Consider the following 12,458-nt stretch of genomic DNA (forward strand, 5'->3'; position numbering starts at 1 on the left):
GTAAAATAAAGGGACTTGTAGGGAAAACATAAACATAGAAAAATATTAAATTAAGGCATCTAGTATGAGCAGCAAATATCCTAAGAAGTTGGAAGAGATGTGTTGCAGGTGCAGTTCAGGTGTTCTGATGCCAGAGTGTGGAGGAGAAGGAATGGTCTTAAGTCACAGCATCCATCACATTGGTGTACAAGTAGGTCACTGGGGTGGTTTTTTTGGTGCTAGTATCTGAATGAAAATTTTACAAGATTTATGGCACAAATATGAACACTCAACTCCCTCATTAAAAATCCTGTCCTACAAAGATATCAAAAATACACGTTAGAGAAAAGACAGCATCTTCAACAAATGGTGCTGGGAAAACCATGTCAATATATACAAGAATGAAACTAGATCCTTATCACTGACCTTGCACAAAGCTCACCTTCCAGTGGATCAAGGACATCAACATTTTGACAAATGGATCAAGAACCTCAACAGGAGACCTCACACTTTGACAAATGGATCAAGGACCTCAACAGCAGACCTCACACTTTGACAAATGGATCAAGGACATCAACAGGAAACTTAACACTTTGAAAGTGCTAGAGGAAAAAATAGGCAGGCTACTTTAACAGGGAGACACAAGTAAGGACTTTCTGAGTAGCACTCCAGCAGCACTGGGGTAAGACTATCAGTTGGCAAATGAAATAACATGAAACTAAATGACAAAGGGGATTGTCAGTTGAGTAGGAGGCAGCCCATGCAAAGGGAGAAAAATTTTTCCCATTCATAGATCTGACAAAAAATTAGTGTCTGGACTATACAAAGAACTAATAAAAATATACACATCAAGAAAGACAATCCAAACAAAACATAGGGTGTGAACCTGAACAGGAGGTTCTTAAAAGAAGAAATACGGATGACTAGTAAATACTCTAAAACATGTTCAATAGCCTTAGCAATTAGGGAAACGTAGATTAAAACTCCATTAAAAGTCCATCTCACCTAGTCAGAATGGCCACCACTAGGAATATGAATGACAACAATTGCTGTTAAGGAAATGGAAAAGGAAAACCCTACACACTATTGGTGGGGAAATAAACTAGAGCAGCCACTTTAGAAAGTCAGACTGGAAGTTTCTCAAAAAAAAAAAAAGCTGAACTACCATATGACCCAGCCGTATCACTTCTGGACATATAGCCAAGGGAGCCTATACCCTCCTACAGAGGTAGCCGCATATGCGTGTTCATTACACTTCTGCTCACAATATCCAGGAAGCAGAAGTACTTTGGGTGTCAATCTGATGAATGGATAAAGAAAATGTGGTATAGATGCACAATGGATTTCTGTCTAGGGTTGAGACAGTAAAAGTGACAGTGACTCAGAATCACAGAAGCTGGCGCAAATCTTGGGTTTGTTTCTCATTGGCTATGGTCTTGAAGAAATGGCTGTGAACATCTTCTCCCCTATGTAAAGATGCGCTGATTATGGTGGTAACCACTGGACATTAAAATCACAATCAACCTTGTGCTCCTCTCTTGTCTACCGCATTCCAAGTACTCCCAGCTGAGGTGGGTTCATGGTGATTGGCACATTTGCGCTGTTGTGGCAAATCTACTAAAGCCTGGTAGAGTTCTTGTTAGTGTTAAGTGAGGTAGTATTTGTGAAACGCCTTATGCAAAATCATAAATTCCTTTGCGTCTATTTTCTCATAGTCACAGCCACTTGCTTATTCAGTGTTCACCTTTTCCCAACTCCTTAGACTCCGCTTGGTTCTTTGAATGTCCTTTGAGATTAGTGTCAGTTTTATTCATTTTTAGGTAGGTAGGAAAAGTTAAGGTCAAGAAGGTTAGTCAGCCTGACTACCGAGATGCTTCAGCAGGTTTCTGTAGAGAGGAGGGTGGAGCCCCCAAACCACTGTAGAGTGCCACCTCCTTTGAATGTCCTTGTATTCGTTACTTTTTATCACTGTGAAAAAACACCATAACGAAGGTCTAATAACCAATTTACTAAGGGGTGCAATGAAAAAGACAAATTTACAGATGGAGAACAAATCAGATGTCGCTGCTGATCCAGCTGCCTTTGTCCAGTTGCTCTGCCCAGGGGTGAAGAGCACCAACTGCAAGCTGTCTCTTCACCACCTGCTCTGCTCTGCTCACCCAAGAGCACAAGAATGTAAGAGCAAGAGAGATGTGAAACCCTCTCCCTCAGTTTTTAAGTTGTCATAGGCAGATAAGACCACGCCCTAGGGCTTGCTGCCCCAAAAGTTGTTGGCTGAATGAATCAAAATCCCACCACAAAAGCAACATAAAGAAAGAAGTTAAAGAAACTTGAAGTTAATTTGAGTTTATGGTACCAAAGGGATATGAGTTTTTCATAGCAGGGAAGGTGCAGGCATAGTGTTACTCTTTGGGATCCTGCCATGTGACCCCCAAATAATACATGGAGAATTATTCTTTTTTTTCCTCTTTTTAAAAATTGTTTTTATTGAGCTATATGTTTTTTTCTCCTCTCCCCTCCCCGTGGTCCCCATGCTCCCATTTAGTCAGGAGATCTTGCCTTTTTCTACTTCCCATGTAGATTAGATCTGTGTATGTCTCTGTCTCTCTTGGGGTCCTCATTGTTGTCTAGGTTCTCTGGGATTGTGAATTGTAGACTTTTTTCCCTCTGCTTTATGTCTAAAAGCCACTTATGAGTGAGTACATATTATATTTTGGAGACTTAGTCTTATTTATGAATGCCTGTCCTTTGCTTGACTTGTTGGCTTGTTGGTGGCTTACACTTTAATCCCAGTGTTTGGGAGTCACACACCTTTAACCCCAGCACTAGAAAGGGGAGACAGGAGCAATTTGGCTGGGCAAAGAGAGGAATATAAAGGGGGAGGAGACAGGAACTCACTGGAGGGTGGAATCTGAGGATTAATGGAGACAGGATCCTGCTCTTTCAATCTGAAGATTTGGTGGAGGTAAAAGGTCTCCCTTAGTGGTTGGCTGATTTTTTTTCTGGTCTTAAGCTTGAACCCAAATATCTGTTTCTGTTTTTTTTTTATTATTATGTGTGCTATACATACTTTTTCTAGTGAGGCAACCCTAAACCTAAGTGAACAGTACTACCAGCTGGAGATCAAATATCCAAATCCCAAAGTCTATGTGGACATTGTCGTTCAAATCATCACAGTCCTCCATCTCAGCCATGTAAAACTTGTGATGTAATACAAAAGCCCTCTCTCCATTCACTCCTCCACATCTGAATCTTCCCAGTCACAAATGCAAAAGAGAAGTCTTGCACCCCTCCTGTTCAAGTAAAGTATAATTATACCACATACAAGCCTATACAGAAAAGTTGGCCATAGCTGGAAATAAGACATGACTATCATAGTTTGTCTCTCAAAGCCTACCATATAAACATCGACATTATAGGCTAACTTGGGTAACCATGGTGAAAGGGCGGACAGGAAAGAAAGAACTATAGTCTACCTTGAAATCAAACTTATGGGGTTAGGGAGATTTCTCCATGGGCAAAATGTGTGCAGAACGAGTGTAAGGAACTAAATTCTGATCCCCCACCACTCACTCTTGGGAAGCAAAGATGGGGGATCTCCAGGGTAAGCTAGCTAGCAGGACTAGATAAATTGGCAAACTCTGGGTTCAGCAAGAGACCCTATATCAATATATAGGCAATTGACATAAGTCCAGCTCATTAGTCTTTGGATCTCACATACATGCACACACATGTACATGTGTAACCACACACATGAGGTACAGATACAAACGCACTCATGTATTTGTTACCTGGATAGCCACCTATCTACCCTCCTTTTTATTCAGCTGGCTGAGTTCTCTGGGATTCCTTTAAAGGAGAAAGGGAATTAAATTTTACTTGACAGAATATCTTTTGAAGTTGAAAGAATGGAAAAGTATTAAATCAATTTGAATATTTTGTTAAGCTGTGCTATCGAATACTGTGAAGATAGCATCCACTAAAAAATAGCATAGAGCTTATCATGCCCTCCATGTTTGATGAGGTGGTAAGTGTCTGTCTCCAGAAGCCTTGAGTGGCACATGCCTTCTGACCAGGGATCCTAGTGCCAGAAATAGAATTCTGACAGCAGTGCTAGCGACTAGAGTGCTGCTTATGCCTCTTTCAAGAAAAGTGACCTCTAGCTGCCACTTGTTCAGAATTTCCACAAGAATTCCTGGCCCTTTCCAGCCTAGACTCCCCGTGGTCTAAAGTAAGAGTTGGGCTGGTTAACCAACTGGGCCCTTGAACTCTCCAGGGGGTAGCTTTGCAGAAGAGAAATGAAAACCCAGGCTCCCTGCTCTGGTTTGTTTTCTTATCAGCAGATTTAGTTACTACCTTTTAGATTTGCAAAGGAGACCAAGTCTGGCTTCCTTTTCCAGTCCTCTCCTCCACAGTTCCCTAGGTGGTAGACAATGTACCTGGCTATGGGTCTTGGTTATCACTATGGTCTGGCCAGGGTGCCATAGCCTAAGTTCTAGTCTGAAAGTACCTCTATGAAATATAAAACTACTGCTGGTGAAAAATCACATAGATTGTATATATTTGCCACCAGTAGAGGCCCAGTGCTTGACTTGCTGGTAGGAGGTAGAAACCTAAGTAGGTTTGCGCTACTTCCTTTCAGTTGGTTGTCACTTAGCCCTCAGATCTGGGCCCTGAAATTTCGTAGGCATTTAGGATATGTTTGGTCAGGAAGCCTCTAGGCTAAGCCAAGGCATTTTATTTTATTTTTTATTTTTTTTTTCGCCTGGCTCAGCTTTTATTTTATTTTTATTTTTTAATTAATTAATTAATTTATTTATTAAACATTTCTATCTCTTCCTCGCCACCCTCTCCCATTTCCCTTCCCCTCCCCCAATCAAGTCCCCCTCTCTGTCAGCCCAAAGAGCAATCAGGGTTCCCTGCCCTGTGGGAAGTCCAAGGACCACCCACCTCCATCGGATCAGACTTACACCAGACTTCTCTAAGGCATTTTATTGTAGTCAGTCAGGGAGAACTTTTAGGGGAGGTCCTGGGAAGACTTTTACCCTGGACATGGCTTCTCCCAATAACAAATAGGGTTTTATCTCATGAGCCAGATAGGCCCTTTATAAATATTTCATCTTATTTTAGTTGATGAGGACCCCAAGGATTTTGTTGTCTGCTTGGGGGAATCGTCTAGCAGCTAGCTCCAAGTGTTTCAACATTTTCCTCTATTTTACTCTTCTACTGTTTTTTGCTTCTTTTTGCTCAATTTTCTTATCTTGTTCTCTCTCTCTCTCTCTCTCTCTCTCTCTCTCTCTCTCTCTCTCTCTCTTTACATACTGGCCTGTAGCAAAATATTTTATTTGAGAAAGTTACCTGTCACATTCATCCTTTCATGAGTGGATTAGTTTTAGGATGATTTTGAAATAAGCATTTGAAGTGAAAGAAACTTAGAGACACACAAGACCCCTTAAGGGCGTTCCTCATGGAGATTACATTCTAGCGTGTGAGCCAGTCAGTCAGGAGATGACGTAACAGCAGACAGCATTCAGTGTTAGCAAGGAAGGAAGGAAGATACTTTGTCAGGAAATCAGACACATAGCAAGGAGATTGGGGAGCCTTTCTGAAGGGGGCTTGATCAGTCATTAAAGTGGGGGACGTTAAGATAAAGAGCCAGATACACCAAGGGCACTAGGGAGACATTTCTGAAGAGGTGGAGCTAGAAGTGCAAAGGTCCTGAGGCTGGAAATCACTGAAGGTTTTTAAGGAAGACCATTTTGTTGGTAGTGAGTGAGCCACAAGATCACAGGGCAGAAAGTGAGATACAAAGGACCTGGATGTTCCTAGGACTTATTAGACCAACTTTAGTTGAAAATTTTCCTAAATATAATGGAGATTCATTAGTTCAGGATTTTAGAGAACTGGTTAAAAGAAATTAAAAAGAATCAACACGGCTGCTGTGGGATAAACAGTGTAGAAGTGGGAAGAATTCACAGAAATGGGAACAGATGTTAGAACCAGGGGCATATGGTGGAGATGGAGTTAGCTGGTCATTATCACATAAGTACTGTGAAAGTAGACTTATTAATGATCATGAGCAGAAAACAAGGAAGGAAAGCCAAGAATGACTCTCAGGCACAGTGAGTAAGTCTGTAGGGTGACGAGCCAGATACACTGGTGACATTTGTTGAAGTAAGGACAGCTTGTGACAATAGAGCTGCTCAGAAAAGAGGGAGGGAGGCAGAAAGTCAGATCTGAACATGATAATTCTGAAACATCCCAGTGGGGACGGCCACTGGAGAGTTAAATGTCTGATTTCAGCCTCGCGGGTAACTGGGTTGCTATTGTAAACGTGGGAGGCAGCAGTAACCCGTGGGTATTGTAGCCATGTGATTTACAGAAATCTAAGAGCACGGTGGAAATGAGAAGTCCAAGAACCAAGTGTGAAGGATATGCAGTTGGGGTGTACAGGGAAAAGGCAGGAAGTGACCTTAGAGAAGTGGGGCTTGGTCAGGGTAAGGAGGGGGAAATCATTTCAAGAAAAAGGAATCATCAGCTACTCAAGGTCAAATCACAAACTTACTGCCAAATACTTGTTCATAAAAGGCTACCATGGTTACAATACCATAGGCTGTAGCTTGCTGAGTTGTGACTCTGCACTGTGTACCTTGCATCCCCTGGCTCATTTAATTGCTACAACTAACCCAAAAGGTGTGGGTAAAAACTTTGATTAGGTAAGATTCTGAGACAGAAAGGGTCTTTCGGAGCAAGTAAATAGACAATGGTGAATTGAATTTTGTCTCGAAAAGCACAGGTCTTACCTTTGCCTTTGTCTTATTTATTGCTGTCTGCAGTTCCCAGTACTGACGTGGAGTTCCCACCGCCTGGTGTGGGAGTTGAACACTTACAGTGATTCTTTGCCAGAAAACTACACAAATAGATTAAAGGCTAGCTTCATTCAGGGCTGCCAGATCCCCTGATTCTGCCATCTTATGGTGGCCATCTCTTGACGTTGGATTTGCCTTGATGAATGTTGTTGTTTTCCTGGAATTTAGAAAGATAAATCTGGATCTGAGAAACTAAGCATCTGAAGTGCCTTTCTTCAAATGTTAATCCTGTAATTGCTATTTATTTAGTGATGCTTTTTCCCTGCGGAAAGGACAGGCTCCTAATTGTTGGCATTGCGATGATGTAGGAAGTTGGCTTCTTTAGTTCATGAGAAGAATGCCTAGATTTGTTGACGCACAGAACCGTGTCACGGAATTATGCAAACAGAGGGACATAGCATCTGGGTTCATTTCCCGAACACTCTTTTTCTCTCACTGACAGATTTTCCTTGTGTTCCTAAATGCAGTGGGCCAGGAATCCATTGGCACATAGGGCGGATCTGCTGTGGTGTGTGTTTGGAGAGCCCTCTTTTTCAATTGAAGCTTTGGTTCTGTGGTTTTCATTGAGTTTCTGGAGTCAAAGTTCACAGCAATGGTACTCAATGCATCGTGCATCAGAAGTCCCAGAGGGCTTGTGGTGATGCATCCCAGGGCTAGTGTTGGTATGGATCAGTGACAGGCAGCTGTGTGTCCTCTCTCTAGAGGGCAAACAAGCAACACTCAATTATCTTTCAGGAGTTTCTCTCCTGTGACCTTCAGGAAACCCTTTCCTGTGTAAACCCAAGGCATCATCGATGTCAGTAATTTGAGTGTGTTCTAGAGGAAGGGTTTCTGTTACATAGATGAGCCTTTTGATAAAGAAAAAGGGTGCACAGTGTCCTAAATGGTCCACAGCGTCATCAGAAACGGAGGGTGAGGATCCAGATACAAACAGTGATTATTCTTTGCCCTGTGTTTGGACGCCCAAACATACTTGAATTTTTATTGAATCAAAATGTTGTTAAGTCATGAAACCCATCACACTTCTTTTTAACAGGAATCTTTCGTGTTTGAACCCAACTGCCTCTTCAAAGTGGATGAATTTGGCTTTTTCCTGACCTGGAAGAGTGAAGGCAAGGTAAGGCATAAGAGCAGCCTTGCTTGCCTTCTGGCTCAAGCAGTTTCATTTTACTCAGTAGGTAGACCAAATTCCTCCTGAGGGCATGGATACTATGCTTACTCTTTCCTTGGAGAGTTTTTACTACTTGTTTTCCTGTCCCAGGTGTTGAGGATGCTGGGATTAAAGACATTATGCAGGTGAACTCTAAGAGGTTCTACTGGAGGAACAAAGTTGGGCATTTTTAAAAGAGCTTCAAGTCACTGAGCATCGTGAAAGAGAAGTTTACTTTGTTATAAAAGCTTAGACAAAGTAGGTCTGATTTAATCTTGAGAGTTAGGAATATTTTCTAGAAAATAATTTTTGAGCTGAAATTAAAAGGCACATTAAATGAGAGTTCAGCTCATTAAACCCTGGGGCATAATTGGATGTGTGGCACAGTGTTCACATTTAATGAACATTGGAGCCCAAACCAAGAAAGGTGTAATTGGAATTGTATAAAAGTTGGAATTATTTATACTTAATGTTTTCTATATCTACATATTTAATAATAAATAGGCATTATTTTGTATATAAGTGGAATGACAATCTGTAAATATTTTATTACTCATTCAGGGTTGTGTGTGTGTGTATATATATATATATATGAAATAAGAAGTTTGAGTCTTTTCTTCCCGATCATTAGAAGTCATTACCATCACTTGGTTTGCATTTTGCCCCTTCTCTGTACAGCATTGATTTTATTTTTAGATATGTTTGCTAAGCACTCTATGCCATGAGGCTGGCAGAATTTAAGTTCATTGCTGGGGTGTGTGCTCTCTCTTCAGGAAGGACAAGTGCTAGAATGTTCCCTCATCAACAGTATTCGGCTGGCAGCCATACCAAAGGTAAATGTGATTGGTATCATTCGTGTGTGTGTGTGTGTGTGTGTGTGTGTGTGTGTGTGTGTGTGTGTTGGGGCCGTGAGTGTGCATAGACCATGATGTTCCTGTGGAATTAGTTCCGTCCATCCACCTTTACATGGAGTCATCAAGCTTAAACAGTGAGCCCCTTTACCCTTTGAGGCATCTCACTGATCCTTCTGGTCTTTGAAACATAGATTTTACAAAACTTGAAAAGTGATCTCCAGGATTCTATTTCACTTCTAATCACCCCAAATCATCAACTTGTGTTTAAGGATGGACACAGTAGTCATTTCATCTATAATTCTTAGGTGACTTGGATTGCAATATTTCCAGTTATATTAGGAATGTTTTAGTCCTTGGAAACCAAAACCTTTGCATGGTATCAGTGTCAGAGAGACAGATCCCTTAATCTGGAAATTAATTTTAAAACCTCTCTCCATTCTCTTGCTATCAGTAATTTGCTTTCCATGTGTGGCTGATGAATGTGGAGATTTATAAGGCTGAGGTACCCCGTATTTCTTCACTTGTGCACTCAGGACGCTAGTTCACACAGAAAACTTGGCTAACCTCTGGTAGAAAGGAAAAGCTACCAGAGCACAGAAGTCAGTGATCTTCCTTCATTGGTTTGTTTGAATAAGAAGCTATATGTATAATGATGTTAGAAATTTAAAAGATGTCTCTTCATAGAAGATTCTACCACAGTATTTATTTCCTTCAGTGTACCTGCCCTGCACGTTTTCAGATGTCCAAAGCAAAGTTCTTTTCCTATTTGTTTATTTATTTTGCAGCTGGCTTCCTTTATGTTAACTAAGTTTTCTGCGTAACTACATTCGGGAATTTCCTCTGGAAAACAAATGTGGTGTTTTATGTAGAAATTTTCACAGTGTTCCTTCCATGTGAGGATGCATAGATTGTAGAAATGAAAATGTTTGGTCTTTGTATCTAAGCTGCTTAAGAGTCTCACCTTCATTTCATAAGAATAGCCTGCGGTAGTAGCTGTGGTGATGTTGTGTTTATTCATGGTAAGTATGTCTGCATTCTGTGAGAAGAGGCCCCTTGGGTGTTTATGGGCACAAACGCAAACCAGTCATGGTCTTTCCTGAACTTTGCTAAATCTGAAGTTCTGTTATAGTGACAATCAAAAATCCAGACAAAGGAACCATAGGTGTGGCTCAGCAGTTAAGAGCCCTGACTGCCCTTCCATTGAACCCTGGCCAATCCTGAAACCCATGTGGTAGCTTTAACCATCTGAGCACCAGGTACTCACAACAAAGACATATGTTCAGTCAAAAACAAATAAATAAGATTTATGTCAAAAATCTACACACACATTATTGAACCAAGATTTCTAAAGTTAAAAAAAAGTGTAAAGCCCTTCTGAAGGGTTTCTGGTACTCTATATTATTGGAAATTTCATCTCTCCAGGTTTTATAATGATGTTAGTTCACTAGGATTTTAAATGGGTTAGGGACCATTTCCCTTTACGGTATATTTTTACCCAAAATGTGTTTCTTTTCACCATGTTTTTCTCCACACGCTGCAATCCAACATATTTTCTCCTATTTTTATACATCTACAGGATCCCAAAATCCTGGCTGCTCTTGAAGCTGTTGGAAAATCTGAAAATGATCTGGAAGGGCGGATATTGTGTGTCTGCAGTGGCACAGATCTGGTGAACATTGGCTTCACTTACATGGTGGCTGAAAACCCAGAAGTAACTAAGGTAACATCCCAACAGCCCCCCTTCCCAATGAGTATATATACTGTGTGTGCAAGTTCTTATGTTTAATGTAGTTTTTAATATGAATTTTAGAATTATTCGATCATTTCACTCTTCTAAAATGCTACTGCTGTGTTGGCATATTTGCATAGAAAATTCAGCAAGCACAGTGCCTTTGTCAGCTGTCACTCACGTCAGTCAACACCTGGTGCGATGCTGTGGGAAAGCTAGCCCAGGCCTTCCATAACTTGAATGTGCTCAGGCGTCTGTGGGATCAATAGCTGTGAGGTGGGGGGACAAGAAGCTCCTTTTCTTTCAAGCTCTGAAAATGACAGTTTGAGCACCAAGCCCAACAGAAACAGAATGTAAACCACATATACAGCTGAGGTGTAGCTGAGTGGGAGAGAACATGCATGGCCTACATAAAGCTCTAGTATAACAAAAAAAAAAAATGTAATGAGTGGCTCAGTAGTAGGGAATATGCCCAGCATGTTTGATATCCTGGGTTCTATGCCAAGTGTCAGAAACCAACATGGGTATAACTCTTTCTGTAAAATATGGCATTTAACCCAACATACCCCAAACATTGGTAAGATATAGGTACATTATTAAGATAAACTAGCATAAGGTTTACTAGTGACAGAGTTCACATTCTTTTCTTCATGGTGTTTGAAATCTAGTGTGTATTTTCACATCAGACCCCTCACATTAAAAGTGCAAAGTAGTTGTGACAGCCCATGGCTACCATGTTGAACCGTGTAAAAACTCAGCTGTTTAAAAAGTCCAACCTCTTCTCTTCGATGAGCTCTTGAAGTATTATGTTAAGATCCATCTTGCATTATGTCATCCAGAAAACCATTGCCCTAGCAAGCTACTCTCAGAGCTTTTGACTAAAGAAGCTTCAAACTTAAATGTTTTTCTGTACCTCTTTTGCTTAACAGCGACTTTGTTATAGGAGGCCACTTGTTCATTTCCCAGCCGTCCAGACTCCCGAAATAATCACACAGAAAACTATATTATTTAAATCACTGCTTGGCCAATCGTGTAAGCGTACTGCTAGCTAGCTCTTACATCTAGAATGAACCCATTTCCATTATTTTATATTTTATCATGAAGTTTGTGGCCTACTGGCAAGGTTCCAGCTGGCAGCTCACATCTTTTCCTTCTAGTGACTGCATGTCTCCTTGACTCCACCTTCTCTCTCCCAGCATTCAGTTTAGTTTCCCCCTCCCTCTGCCCTGGCCTCGTTCTACTCTACCTTATCACAGACCAAGGCAGATTTTTTATTCATTAACCAACAAAAGTAACACATATTCAGAAGGACTTCCCACACCAGGATTTGACCTCTGAACATATGTAATTATATGAAGGACACCAAACCTTTTACTCTTCCATTATAGAGACATTGGTTTGGGTCTGGGTGGGGGTGGGGCTTTCATTTTCTCTTAATCTCACAAGGAGAAACTCAGTGTAGGTTTAGTGAGAAAGGCATTGTTAGAGATGCTGAATTTTGTAGTTTGAAGGAAATATACCAGACCAGTAAGACATTTGGAGAAACAGAAATAACCCAAGCATTTACTCTGGGTATAAAACGTGGCAGAATTTAGTTTTGCTTACTCTGAGACCACTGGGCTCATTCACCGTCACTTGCATGACACAAGTCTCATCCAGAAACATTGGTCTGACCTGAGGCCTCATTACACACTAGTCTCCCAGATACACTGATTTAGAATCTACATTTGTAACCGGAACTTCAGGTGACTAATGTTTGTGCAGAAGTTTGAGAGGCTCTAGCCTTGTGCCATTGGAACTGCAAATGGGCTCTCCAAGTTGCACAATAGCCTTTGGCTCTGTCCTTGTGGTAGTGACTTTGTAGGTTTCATGCTATT

General features: G+C 41.0%; 1 protein-coding gene across 10 annotated transcripts in view; it reads left to right on the forward strand.

The window, feature by feature from the left end:
* Positions 1-12,458, forward strand: part of Plcb4 (phospholipase C beta 4) — a 358,529-nt gene that overhangs the window by 243,697 nt on the left and 102,374 nt on the right. For all 10 annotated transcript variants that reach the window (XM_075962284.1, XM_075962287.1, XM_075962283.1 and 7 more), the window contains 3 exons: positions 7,885-7,965; positions 8,772-8,831; positions 10,429-10,572. In XM_075962284.1, coding sequence (XP_075818399.1) covers positions 7,885-7,965; positions 8,772-8,831; positions 10,429-10,572 — 285 coding nt within the window. The remainder of the gene's footprint in view (positions 1-7,884; positions 7,966-8,771; positions 8,832-10,428; positions 10,573-12,458) is intronic.

Source organism: Microtus pennsylvanicus, chromosome 2 (genome assembly GCF_037038515.1).
Source record: "Microtus pennsylvanicus isolate mMicPen1 chromosome 2, mMicPen1.hap1, whole genome shotgun sequence".
Taxonomy (NCBI): Eukaryota; Metazoa; Chordata; class Mammalia; order Rodentia; family Cricetidae; genus Microtus; species Microtus pennsylvanicus.